The sequence below is a fragment of the Plectropomus leopardus genome, chromosome 13, assembly GCF_026936395.1.
Source record: "Plectropomus leopardus strain MGB_pleo_1.0 chromosome 13, ASM2693639v1, whole genome shotgun sequence".
Lineage (NCBI taxonomy): Eukaryota > Metazoa > Chordata > Actinopteri > Perciformes > Serranidae > Plectropomus > Plectropomus leopardus.
Genome location: NC_142188.1, coordinates 24,573,531 through 24,587,810, shown reverse-complemented (window position 1 = coordinate 24,587,810; position 14,280 = coordinate 24,573,531). Strand labels below are relative to the sequence as shown.

At 44.8% G+C, this 14,280-nt stretch overlaps 1 protein-coding gene across 4 annotated transcripts in view; it reads left to right on the top strand.

Annotated features, from left to right (window-relative positions):
- The window catches only part of sipa1l2a (signal-induced proliferation-associated 1like 2, genome duplicate a), a 105,842-nt gene that overhangs the window by 89,709 nt on the left and 1,853 nt on the right, over positions 1-14,280 (top strand). For 2 of the 4 annotated variants that reach the window (XM_088086306.1, XM_042501848.2), the window contains 5 exons: positions 2,663-2,801; positions 6,869-7,088; positions 9,458-9,589; positions 11,887-12,004; positions 13,808-13,886. In XM_088086306.1, coding sequence (XP_087942432.1) covers positions 2,663-2,801; positions 6,869-7,088; positions 9,458-9,589; positions 11,887-12,004; positions 13,808-13,886 — 688 coding nt within the window. Of the gene's footprint in view, positions 1-34; positions 89-2,662; positions 2,802-6,868; positions 7,089-9,457; positions 9,590-11,886; positions 12,005-13,807; positions 13,887-14,280 lie in introns of all 4 variants that reach the window. The other 2 variants (XM_088086304.1, XM_088086305.1) reach the window with 2 other exon arrangements.

The following is a 14,280-nucleotide window of genomic DNA, read 5'->3' as shown; positions in this document are numbered from 1 at the left end:
GTTGTTTTTCTCTTGCTTCTGCTTCTTGATCCAGAGGAGCGGAGAGCTTGTTAGCTTTTCTTCTCAAAATGCTGTCTGAGCGTTCAAGGTACACAGTTAGTCAACTTCCCAGTGGCCCAGCCTGCTCCCCTACACACCTCCCCCAGCCCCACCCCCTTTGTTCCAGACCACCGCGCCTCTTGTGTCTCATGGCAGGTCTAAAGTGCTAGTCCTGCCATGTGGCACATGCTGAGTGTGGAGGACAACCAGCTGTGCATCAGTGGCTGTGACATTTCTGCTGTATATCCTGCCGAATCCTACTGCTGTGTGCTGTCCACAATACTTCCTCCTTTTTCTGTCAGCCGCTATAGTGATAGAGAGCGAGGGGGGGGGTCTAGTCTACACCCAAACCAGGGATGTTGTGGTAGCGTGCACTCCGACACCTCTGTCTTGCTTATTATTTGATTTTCGGCCTTTCTGGACAAATGGAGGTGTGTAACAGCTTTTGGCAGCATGACATTAATGCTTCGACTGCAATAGAAGAAGAAGACAACACAACATCAAGGTGCAATTGGCAAAAAAACAACAACTTTTTCTGCAGTTTTTATTGTTTTTTCTCATTTTGATATGCCAACTTACCACCTAGCCAAGCTTAAAACATTTTCATCAAAAGTTTTTTTTTTTTTTTCACATTTCTGCCAATAAAAGTGTGTATTCATAACAGGTGGATAAAAAGCATACCTGTTTTTCACACCCGTACTCAGGACCTGCTGTGCAATAAAACGTTCATTACACATCATAGCCATTTCACAGACGGTCCGGCACAGTAGAATGACCTCTAATTGCAAAGGTCAGAGCTTCAGCGTTGTTCCAATTTTCCCGTAATCAGGGATCGATCATGTAAGAACAAATTGGACAAGGACACAGGGAAATAAATGGGGTTGTTCTAGACAGCACCTAACCACCAGTATACAGAACTCAATTAATTGCACTTTTCCTGGATGCAGCCTTCAGAGCAGAGCGATTGTCTTTGAACTAGAGATCTCCTGGATCAGTCAGAATGCACATGGCAGTCACTCATGGACATTTGCAGTACCTGTTTATGTGTTTAGGGCTCGGTTGCCATGGTGCTGAGAGCTTGAATGGGGACCTATTATGGTCATTTTCAGGTTTATGCTTGTTTACTTGAACAGGTTTATATGCTTTAATGAAAAAAAAAACACTTTATTTTCCTCATATGATCTATGCTGCAACACCTGTAGTCACCCTCTGTTTGAGACTCCTCCGTTTTAGCACCCAGTCTGCTCTGATTGGTCAGCGTTTGGTGTCATTACAGCCTGGAAATGACTGTAACAGAGAACAGAGGCACCTTCTAGCGTGAAAAATCCCCATTAAAAGCTTCAGAGCACAAGCGGACATGTTCCAAGCAGGAATATGATCCAACAGTGGTGAGAAATTAACAACATCTGCAGCCAAGGTACATTTTCTGACATTAGCATGTAGCTTTATGTAGCAGTGTATTTTCAGCTGGGGAAAGACTGTGTATAGCAGTTCTTTCTCCCATTAAAAAATCTCCAATAACAGCATCTCAACACAAGCAGACATGTTGCAACAGGAATATTATTCGTGATTGGGGAGAAATGAACAACATTGGCAATCAAGATCAAATGTTTCCGTGATGTTAGCGTATAGCTACATGCAGCAGTGTAGTCTATGTAATGTTAACACTTACAGTACAGTGCCTGGAGCGGATAATCATATAAAGAAATCCATCACAATCTGACACAGCGTGTAGCCAAAGCGGAAAAAGAAAGAGCATTCTGAACGGCCTGACTACGTACGTAACATACGTTTACCTCATTATTTGAAACGTAGGCCACATTTAATATGAACATCTGACAGCGTAGCGGTAAATACATGACAGAAAATAAGGAAAAGCATAATAGCTTCCCTTAAAACAGAGCAACTCTCAGCAATAGTGTCTCCAGGTAACCATCGCAGCCAGGCTGTCTATCGTCTTGCCTTGTAGCTCTTCCCCCTGCGGCTATCTAACATCCTGCCAACCGCGCTCAGTGCATCTTTGTCACAGGCTGCTCACTTAAAGCAGAAGTCTCACAGCCACACAACGTCACCAGCCAGGTCAGTCACTTCCTCCTTTCACTGTATCCCCCCTCTCAGCACCCTCAAAATCATTTGGTGCCACCAAAATAAAACATGTCACCTCTTGTGGGTCCTTTTCCAATCCTGCCTAACAGCTCTCGTGTGTCCTCTGTTGTTGTCTGAACACTCCTTTAGAGTCTGTGGTTTGCACTTGTCTCTGGATGTAATTTCTGTCCAAAACCCTCTTTTTTCCTTCCTTTCTACCTCTCACAGTGCTTGGCTGCATTCTTCACACTGTCTTTAATCATTGGTTTGGCAGAGTGAGATGGGACAGGGTGGAAATAAATTCCCTCCCTGGCTCCCCTCTCCAACTCCCTGTTGCTCCACGTTCACCTGACCAGCATGGAGGCACCTGACGCTGGCATGCTAAGACAGATCTACCTGAACCCTTTGTGTGATACTGACATTTTTTTCTAAATAGCTGGACTCAAGCTGCGATGGCCCAGGGCCTCCCGAACAGGATGTAGTTTTCATGACCCTTTTGATGAGCTCTGCTCTTCTGTGCCCTCTGTATGGTTTACAGGCAGCTGTACGCACAGGAGGCTGCCTGCCGGCTTCAGGCTGCTGAGCGGGATGGAAAATCGCTGCAGAGACTTTCAAAAGAAGAATACCTGAAAATGATGCTGCCCGACAGCCCTCCAGGAGAAGACAGGAGTCGGAAGGTGAGGTCAATGTGGCTGATCAACCTCTAAATGACACGATAATTGTGGCGTTCTGATCCACACACGGACAAATAAAACCTGTTGAAACTGTGAAGTGATGATTGATCGCATGATGACATGACATTGTTAGGATCGACTGCAAACCCTAAGGCTATTTTATCACGCTGACTAACAGGCGTAGCACCTACAAGGCCAGAAGCAGAGCAGATTACCTCTTGCTGAGAAGCAAGTATAAGCAGGACAAACATCTGCTGCCTATCAGCTGGCCCTGCCACTGAGCACCACAGCTGACGGGGCCCGTCTCTCCCAACACAAAACCCTTTCAGTCCCCATTGCCTGGCACCGAGTGTTTGGATAATTTAATTTATAACGGGGCCTGGGTTTGCTCGGTCGGGATGTCATGGATTAAAGACAGGGAGTTGCAGAGAGTGCATCGATGTTTGATGTTCCTGGGTCCTGCAGACTCTATTAATTGCATCTTCACCCACCCACCCCCTGCACTATTCCCCCATCCCCATCCATTATCTACAAGGAAGGGACCCTGGAGACGTACAAATGGGTTATTTTTGGATGCTGCTCAATTCTAATATAAATGCACTTCATCCCTACAGAAGGCAGGCATGTCCTCTGGCACAGGGAGGCCTTGTCCCTCACATGAAGCAGCTCAGTGCACTGATTAGTTTGTCTTGCTGTTGTACATTGGGCTTACAGTATATAGAATGTGATGCTTGCAAGAGAACCAGTCTGCGTCAGCGCCTTAAATGAAAGCAGTTGTACCCGGCCTGCGCTGTGATTTCCCTTCATTTGATTCTATTTTGTTTCCCACAGAGAAAGAAAACACAGTCACCAGTACAAAGGTACACAGTGCTGTTTGCTGGATTCAAAAAGGAGTAGAGTCTTTGTTGTAATCACACTCTCTGGTATGATTCAGCGTGATAATACAATGTGTGGAAAGGCAATCTGGGGAGAGAGAGGCACAGAGCCAGACACTCTAACCATATACACATCTGATCCCAATAAAAAACTGTTCTTTTCTGAGAGCAGCTTCTCTGGGACTGTATGTTTCCAATCATCAGCTGGCACACAAATGAATCAGAATACAGCAATGACAGCAACATATGTTGATTTATTTAAATTTTAATAAAGTTTGACTTGTTTAATCGCCTAAAGGTTAATTCATGTGTCACTTCCGGTAGTCACCCAATGCCACTCTTTGTGCTGGTGAGCAGGTGCAGAAAGATTTCCCTTGCCAGCCGCGGTGTCCGCTGAGACACCCTTCCACAGACAGGCAGACCATTGTGTGTCTGACGCAAAGGAAAGGCCGTTCGCAGCTTATTCTCCCGCAACGTCCCTCTTTTGAACCTCCTGTGGGAAAGAAAAACAGCATCTGAATAGGTGGTTGTCCAACACATCCTCCCAAGTGGCACGCCAAAGGGTTTCAGTGCCGGTTGTTGTCTTTGTTCAGTGCGAGCGGCGAGGGGAAAAAAAGTCAGGGAAATCAGGAAAAATCTTGGTGGATGTGTCACCGCTGCGTCAACTGATAAGAGCTTTGCTGCTGTGCAAAAGAATTCAAACATTACAGCCAAAATCAGGGGAGGGAGTGTTGCCAGCTGAGGTGGATTTAGACACTGAAATAGTCAATAATCTTGCAGGTTTGATTAATACAATATTTTCTGCGTCATGTGCACAACAGGCTCAGTTATCTGGTGCCAAGATGTGCTCAGAGAGCCCGGTTTGATGCCGTAGATGTAATAAATAGATGGCTTCTGAAAAAACATTAAGCCCTATTGCAAATGGTTTCATTTGCCGTGACTCCATTTATAGGAGCTCTAAATCTGAGCTATTTTTGCTTTATATGAGAGAGCAGCAAATCCTGTTTAAAGTTGTTTTGATGAGCGAGAACCTGATGGGGTCTAATCTTGTAAAGTTGGGTGGGAAAACTTGCAATAAGAGACAACCTTGTTAAGTTAAAGCCTCTGAGATGTTTTTTGGAGGCTGCATGTATGTACGCACGCTGCTTTGAATTCTTGTGTATATCTGCGCTTTAAAGACGTACTAGATGTTTGTTAAATTGTCACGGTGGGATTTGTGGGGGATCTGGCTTTGAAATGGAGATGGCTGGGTGTTGGCTTGCGGGGATGCAGTCTAGTTTTGGTTACAGCTGGGAAGCCAAAGGCAGACATTTACCCATCTGGCCAACTGCCCCGCATATCATTTGTGGCTACTTTTGATGTCACTCCTGCAATATTTATGTAAGCTAAAAGGGACAATGATGGATTGGATTGGCCTTTGTGGTTTTGTGTGTTTAAACAGGAGATCCTCTGTCAAAATTCTGGCCACAGCCATGAAACTTGACTATCCCAGCCGTGGTATTCTGTGTATTTCTTTCCTCCGTGCACAGAGGATGTCCCCTCAGGATGATATTGCTTCTCTAACCTTCACAGCTTTTGTGATTTTTCATCCTGACCTTGTGTTGCCTTTTGACCTCTGCATTGCTTTTATAATTCTTTGCAATCTGAGTACACACAAAGCAGCGAATGCACTTTATAGAAGTACATTATAGTCACTGGTTCACTGAACTGTGTTCATTGCATCTTTTTATGGTTTGTAAACAAGCAAGCAAAAGAAAATGTGCATTGAGTTTATTCATGAGTTTTGAAAGGGAACCTATTATGCTCATTTTAGGGTTCATAGCTGTATGTTGACTTTCTACTAGAAGATGTTTATGTTCTTTAATGCACAAAAAAAACCCTTAATTTTTCCTCATACTGTCTGTGCTGGAATACTTGTATTCATGCTCTGTCTGAGCTGCTCCATTTTAGTGCCCGTCTCTTTGAGCCACCCTGGGAAAAAAACCCTGTCTGCTCTGATTGGTCAGTATTTGCAGGTCTTTCGCACCTCTGTGTCTCTGCCCTGCCACAGATAAAACTATACAGAAATTTTTCCTTGATGTTAGCACGTAGCTACATGTAGCAGTGTACTTGTAGCCGAAGAATTACTGTCTGTAGCGTCACTCTCTACGGTGAAAAATCGCCAATAAAAGCTTCTAAACAAAACCGAACATGTTCCAGCAGGAATATGAGCCAAAATAAACAACATCTGCCACCAAGATGACATGTTGCTCAGACCTTAGAGAACATGTCGCACAGTAGGCGATGTTATGTAAACAATGGCAGCAGTACGCCTTGAGCAGATGACCATATACAGAAATCTGTCTGGAGCTGACACCAGCTTGTAGCATAAGTAGACAAAAAAAGTTGGAAATAGAGTATTCAGAATGGCCTGAAGCTTGAGGTTTTTGCTCACAGGGATTACTTTTACATATGTTTAGCTCATTATTTGAAACTGTGAACATATTTAATATGAGCATCCGACACTGTAACATCATATATAAGACAGTAAATAAGGACATGCATAATAGGTCCCCTTTACTTACATCCAGCATTAAATTGAGCTCTACTGTGCCTTATTTATCTGTATTGACAATCTCTGGATAATAGCACATGCTAGAGTTTAGTTAAAGGAAAGTTCTGGTATTTTTTTTTCAACCTGGCTAGCTTAAATCCCCATCTTTGTTGCAGATGTTTAGGGAAACACAAAAAAATATGGCAGGTTGAAAAACACCCAAATGTTTCTTGAAGTGCTTTCTCTGGCATTGTTTGTGTTAGAATCACTTGTTTTATATTTTTCCTTTCCATCTTGGATTGTGGCACTTATACAAAGTCTCATCTGGCTGCTGCAGTTTTTCACCTTTAGCTCAGTGACTATTGGCTGCCTCAGCGCAGTGACCTCTGTCACCACCTCCAAGAGCTGTTTTTTCCCACTCTGCCAGACACTCTCCAGCTGTGCTCAATCCATCTGCATTTTCCTGAGACCAAAGACTGTAATTGATTCCTGACACCGCTCCCCGATGTTCCCTCCTTACCCACCCAGCTGCCCGCTCATGTAAACCTACTGTGGCGAGGAAAAGCGGTGCACAGGGAGTGAGTGGGGCATTGCTGGGGGGTTTGGAGGTCAATTCAGTTTACACTGTTGTCACTGTTGACAAATTGTTCTTCTTCTCTCAGGTGTCAGCAGTGGGCAGTTTGTCACCAAGACGCTCCCTGTACCGGACGCTATCAGATGAGAGCGTGTGCAGTAACCGTAAGGGCTCGTCCTACGCCAGCTCGCACAGCTCCATGCTGGACCAAGCCATGCCGAACGACATCCTGTTCAGCACCACTCCTCCTTACCACAGCACGCTGCCTCCTCGAATGATCCACAACCAAGGAGCCTCCAACCTAAGGAGTAAGTACAGACAGTGACACTCTCACCAGGCTAGCAGCTACAAAAGAAATGTGTACTTCACCAAGGATACTGCAGAGAAGCAGCTTGAAAGAAAACAAACTCTGCACTGTCTTATTAAAATGCCTCTTAGAGACAGGGAGGCTAAAGTAGACTTTCTCTGCATGTTGCTCTTGGATTATCATTCTTCTTCTCTGGCTCCAGATAAAAGCCAGGATATAGATACTTGTTTGAAGAGCCACTTGTGTCCTACCAATATCATTAGCACAACTGGTACACACTCCAGCAACACTCCTCAATATAGCCAACTAATTGGAGCTGGGCGAGGTGGCATGCAACTTGCGAAGGGCCTGCCGCTCCGTCTGCATTAAGCAGACACCTGTCACTGCTGGCTAGTATTTCCCTCTCTTCTGTTCTCCGAGCATCCACTGAATATGTATTAGTGATGAGAGGTGTGATGTGTCCTGCCTGCGCCGCTGCAGGTCTTTAAGATCTGTGACATGAACATGGCTATTTCTCCATCAGGAACGTCACCATGTCTGTCATACATTATGTTTCATTCACTCATGAGTCCCTGCCTGCCTCCCTTCTCCGTCCCTCCTGTCTCATTTCCATACCGCTCCTCACCCGTCTCCGGCTGCCGTCGTTAGATAGAAAATGGCTTTTGGAAAGATGTTTCTCTCTTTGGCCTCTTCTAGCTGTCAACCTGATGGATTCCTGATTGTTTTGAAGGGTAGTTGAGAACACAGGCTCTCTCGTTTCCCTCACTGAAACAGCCCAATTTGGTAAACAGTGAATCACTCAAGCTCCAAGACGCTGGGTAAATTGAAAGGAGAGTGTCAGCATCACCTCAAGCTCTCTCTGTCTTTGCTTCTCCACTCATGCTTTTCTAAATGCCTCTCTGCAGAATGGGGAGCTTGTTTATTGCGTTCCCCGTCTTTCAGGGCTGACAGGGAGGGAGAGACGGAGGGGAGGGAAAGGAGATATTGATTGAAACATGAAGACATTCACTTAGACAAGTCATTTATCGCCCTTCAGACAGCGCCGTGCTAGTGCTATGCAGAGACGGTGGTTTAATGTGAGCCTTTTTTGCTGTAACATAAATACAGAATTTTTCAAAGTTAGATTGTTGAGGAGGATTTGTCATTTTGGTGCATCCAGATTAGACTTTGACTCAGGTGAATGTAGGATTGGGAAGGAGCTACTTTACCAAGCAAAGAATCAAGCAAGGTGTTCTTGTGTGGAGGCTGGATTAAAGTAAGTACTGGGGATGTCCCGATCTGATCTCAAACATCGGGGCCAATCAAGGCATTTTTTTTTACTGTTCTGGGTCGGGAATATTTAGGAATATTTAGCATCCGATCCTTTCTTTTATGTCAGCTGTCACACAGATTTTTTTACTTTCATGCACAGCAACACGGATCACAGCCTTCATCACCTCTGCTCCACTAAGCTCTCTGTCTCTCCTCTCTGCTGAACTTAAGAGCAGCAACTAAGCACCGCCCACTGCGAAATGCCACACACCATAAACGAGAACGCAGTCTGAGACTGTTTATTTATGTTATTTACTGAAGATTTGGGCATTCGTTGCGTTTCAGCTCAGTCAGAGTCTCTTGTTTTGCTTTTTTACGCTGTTTTTCCGGGCTGTCTCCGCGGAGAGACCGACAACAGTGCTGAGTTTAGTACAACCACACTCACCACTCGTCACTGCAAGTACGCGAGCTCCATGAGCAAAAAAAGTCAACATGGCTTATTTATTAATGAAGGTAGTCCATCTGAAAAGATGAGCAGATGACTGAAATAAACGCTCACCAGAATCCATTCAGGTTACTGTGACACAGGCTGCACCGCAGCAGCGAACACTGGACTCTTAAAGGACCAGAGACTTTCCTTTGAGACCGTGAAGAGGCAAACAAGATTAAAGGGAGGGTTTGTCATTTTATAATTCATTCGTAAAATAAATTAAAAAAATTAATATGAGGCTAATAAAAAAAAAACCCAGTAAGGAACAGCTATGATGCGGGTGTTTTTCAGTACTTTAAGGAAGCCTGCTTAAATGTGCACTGTGCATCTTATAATCTAGGAAAACAAAAGTATCGGATTGGGACTCGATATCAGCAGATTAGTCAATATTAAATGACTTGGATCGGATCGGGACAGAAGAACCCGACTGGAACATCCCTAGAGAGCCCATTCCTTCTCGCAGTTACGGCAAGTTCAAATAAACCCCCTGCCTTCCCCCCTCTACGCCCCTCCATTCCTCTCCCAACCCCTCTTGTCTGCTCTGATGCAAACTGATGGGCGACTCAGAGATTAGCCCTAAAATCAGGCCGGGCCTAGACACTGATCGGAGCGCCTGCCTGTCTCTGCAGATGAGTTTTGGTTCTCTGACGGCTCCTTGGCGGACAGGTCCAAGTTCAGCGACCCGGGCCTCATGCCCCTCCCAGACACTGCCTCAGGCCTGGACTGGTCTCACCTGGTTGACGCAGCACGAGCCTTTGAAGGTAACCAGCCTGGCTGAAGCTGCTGGCACCTCGTGTGACCTCCCCTCCACCCCAATTCCTCTTCCTCCTGGCTGCTTAGCGTGTGTGTGTGTGTTTGTGTGTATGTCTGCAAGTGCTAGCTCGCTTGCATGTGCAGGTTTGTGTGTGCTTTGTGTTTTCTTCTAGTGTCTCCTAAGGTGCTGTAGGAGGGGACTTGTGGGAATCCTTTTTGCGCCTCCGCTCTGGGCCCCGTTGAGATTCCCATCGAGCACTGTAACTTGGAAAAATGAGCCATCGTTTGTCAGCACAGACATAGAGCCAATTTTCACGCCATAAAGTCAGCAAGTGGCCACTCAGGGAGAGTTCTTACAGCGATGCCTTTTACTATTAAGCTCTTGGGTTGATAGTTTGGGGTAATTTCAGCTCCTCTCATGGCCTTATGTCCATTAAATCTGAATATGGTCTGGAAGAGGTTGGATTTTTTTTATTTCGTCTACAAAATGATGACAGATATCTCGTCTGGCTGAAAGTGGCAGATTCTCTCTTTGGAAAAAGACATTTTCATTTTAAAGGTGGACTTTTGTTTCCTGTAAACTGGCTAAATGGCTTCTTTAGAGTTTCTGTGGTTTTTGGGGACATATTTACGAGGTCTTAGTGATGCGTTCTGTCAAAACTAAAATCTGTCTTTTCACTAAGTCACTCTATTTTAGTGAATGAGCACATCTCAGTCACTCCACGGTCAGCATCATCACTCCAGTTCATTTTTTTCCTCTGCTTTAAGTACCTTTTGCAACCACTCTCATGCCAGTGTATTTCCCATCTATCACGGAAACGCTAACATACCATGAGAATTTTTTTACACTTGAACTCCCTTCGACCTTGAGAGCAGCGTGCGGGCAACGTAGCATGTGACCATTCATTTGTCATAATTAATGAATCCTCTGTGGAGTTTCTTCTTTGATACATTTCCTGCTGCATCGCCGGCAGCATATCATTTAACAGGAGTGGAATCAGTGGAGATGATGCAGAGTCTGACTGGCAGCAAGACGGCAGTTGTCACGGCAGCCTAGCTGGCCCAGAAAAAAAGCGCTGTGTAAACTGGAGCCTTGTTGCCGAGCAGAAAGTGGCTCCAGGCTGCTGTTGTGCCATGTATGTTTAACCAGCTCTGTTTAGAGGCAGGGGGCAGAAAGAGGTTGCCTGAGATGCAAAGCATTTAGAGCGCTCGCAACCAGTCTCTCAGGATCATTTGTATCCTGAGAGACTGCTCATATTCAGTTTGGTTTGCCCTGCTGACTTTTGAAAGAAGATGGAATTAAAATGGGCAAAATCACAGCAACAACAGCAACACTTGTGGCGCAATCACCGAACGCTCTCTTTGTCAACTATTAATATTCTCACAAATAAGTGCAGCACAGTATGCTCACTCACTTAGGTTGTTGTGATGTCTCCTTGGTGTAATCTTTTTGATTCGTCCAGTAAATCTGGACATCAGGTCACGCAAAAAATGACAAGCTGCTTTTCTGCGCCAGTCACTGCTTTCCTAGAAGGCTTTAATCTTTGTGATGCAGCCATCGCGTATGAGGAAAATGTCCATTCATATGTAAATGAAAGCTTGGTCTCCCTTTCCTGCCTCGTCTGAACAACCGACTCCGGGCTCGATCAGCTTTTGTCTTGGAGTGGATTAGCTTTCATTTGGGGGCTAAATTAATGGAAGGGTTTCCTTAATCTTTTTCCATGAATATGCAGATCCTCCTATCTTTAGTCTCAGACCAAGGGCTTGAGAGAGAGTGGTTTCTAAAGAAAAGAGCATTACGCCTCGAAACTGAGCAGTCCCCAAGCATAACATGCCAAGTTTGGGTTTTCCATGGGGCTTTGAGCAAGCTTAAGGGCCTGATATGGTAAAACAAGCATGACTGGTGCCTTACAGCTCTCTGGGATCCAGCCCATTATGAGGCAAACAGCTGTCGGAGGAAGCTCAGAGGGGCGAGGGTACCGGAGCAACACCCAAGGGACTGACTTAATCTGTGGTGCTCTAGAAATGCTCTGTTTACCACCTTGTTCCTGACTGTTTGGTTTTAGATCTCTCTGTACGTGCGGACTGCCTTTGGTGGCTTCTCGACTTAAACCCGAACCGCTCATTCATTCATACAAAGCATGAATGAATCACCCCATCCCGTCATGAATGCGTGCATGCGAGTGTGTCGTTCTGCTCTAGTTTAGTTGCATGTTGACACCATGAAATGCGCTGCTAAGCACATTTCCTGTTTTTGATGTTGAGGGCAGATTATGACCTGTTACGTCACCTGTTCTCTCTCCAGACCAGCGCGTGGCGTCTTTCTGCACCATGACGGACATGCAGCGGGCGGAGGCCCTGCAGATTTCCAGAGAGCTGACCAGACGGGTGGTGGAGGCGGAGGGAGCAGCACTGGAAGCAGAGTAGGCTTCACAGACAAACGCAAACATGCAATCGTCAGTTTACTAAAACCCGCCCCCAAAGAGATTGTCCGATAATGGCTCACCAACCACTTGTCGAGCTTTGGATTTCTCCACATCATGAATTGGTGTGCATGAAACTCTAGTACGAGCAATACTTAGCAATAACGTTGACAGGACCAAAAATGTAAGAGTTTGAGTTTGAGAAATGGTGTTTATCTGCTCCAGTGTAAGCTGCATGCCAAAACAGTAAGTGAGTGTTATTTACAAAGGCAAGGGGCATTTCATTAGCTACAATCTGCATGTTATTAAGTGGGACAAGGGCAAGGAAAAAAATTACGTACAGATTAAAAAACGCAACTGTTTCATCTTTAGCTGAAAAACTCCTGAAAGTGGTGGCCCTCGCTGTCGTCGCTGTCTTGCTTCCTTCTTTGTTTGTTTGCTTGTTTATTGTCTGTTTCACACACTAGTTCTGCCTCCTTTGTTCCTACTTGCTTGTGGGCAACTGTATGATCGTCCCGCCATAGTGGAAAAAAATAGCAAAAATATTGAGTGATTTTACTTGATTAACCAGTTTTGCGCGGCGGGCCACATATAGCTTAACTTAAATGCTGTTTAAAATCATCTGTCCGAGGGCCACGATTAGGCCCTAGGCCAGACTTTGGACATCCCTCACTAAACCATACAGGATAATGTTAGAACATATTGATTAAAACTTTTTTTCATCATACTGAACTAAAATACTAAGGCTGAATAGCGCTACAGTTAAATACATAAACAATATTTTTTTTATGTCCTTGTGTACTCAGACTTAAACCTTAGTCTTGAGCATAATATCAAGTTTGCTGCATTAAAAATCTAGCAATCCATTCACAAAGAATGGATCGCAGCCGCTAAAAGCAACATGAATTGCACATCACTTACAACCACTATCAAGGTTCAATTCACAAAAAAAACAGTGCAGTAGAGATATTAAAGTGCATACACACCCATGAATTTCCTCAGATGGGTGCAATTTGCCTTCTTTTGTGTCCGATGGCAATTATCCACATGGCAAAATATTAATTTTTGCACCAAGAAGACAGTAGCCACACCAATTGCAGGAAGAAAAAAACCCTGAAATTTTCAGACAGCAAGCTGCAGTTCCTGACAACTGAGAGCAGAGGAAGGCCTGGCATGACATTGCTCCGCCTGGCTACAATCACTGCTGCCATGATCACAGGAAAGTCTGGGTATGATACATTTTATAAATGTGCTTCAGTTGCCCTCAAGTCTCTGAAGTCCCTAATGATGTCACTGTAGCAGCATGTGGCTATTAGCGCTAATCTTTTCACCGTTCTGAGGCTCATTTGCATCTAAAGGAGCCCGTTTTGTGCCAAATGTATGCATAGTCAGTAATTTAAACAAACACAAAAGCACAGTGACGCTGTTTGCTTGGCAGCACAGTTAGGGTGCATTTCACATTTTTCAGGTATTTTGAGAATTACATTATTTCTTTTTGTCTTATTTGTGCAGATTTAGCGGACGCAAAAGCCACCAATCCCGTAGTGAACTTATTGTCTTAGTGTTAGCTCACGTGAGGTAGCTACAGCTGGTAAAGTCATCCAGCAACAGTCTTTTTTTTAACGGACAATGGGAAAACTGAGAACGGACAGACGTAGTAACAGTAACTAAAGGGGGCGGGGCTTCGCCAATTGTCTATTATCAGCTTCTGTGTCATGGTAAAAGTAGTCAGTGTCTTTTATTTGTGTGTTAAATGGGTCTTTTTTGGATCCTAACAACATCCTATGTTGTGTTTTCCAACAGTGGCCCCCCCTCCACACTAACAGGCAAAGTCAACCAGTTGGAGGTGATCCTCAGGCAGCTGCAGCAGGACCTCAGAAAGGTGAGTCCACATATATCAAGTCAATTTCATGACCGTGTTTTCGTCACCTTTTTTGCTTTCTTTTTTTCACTCCAGCAAACAGTGCACGTCTGTGTCACACAGCTAGGGAGAATAGACATTGAGTAATGGGTGCCCTGCGGTCTGTGTAATACAAACTCGTCCACTTAATTCAATATCCTGCTTCCTTCCCTCATTGTGTCCCGGCCCAGCATTTCCCCACCTCAACTAATGTGCTTAAAATGGAGAGAGGAAGTGCAATTTTATCAGAACAGAGAAAAGGCTGCTTTGCCATGTTAATGCGTCCCATTTACACAGCGCTGACGACAGACGGATGTTCTTGTAATAGCGGGGCTTTTATCAACCTCCTTTTGTACCCATTTATTTTTGCCTCATG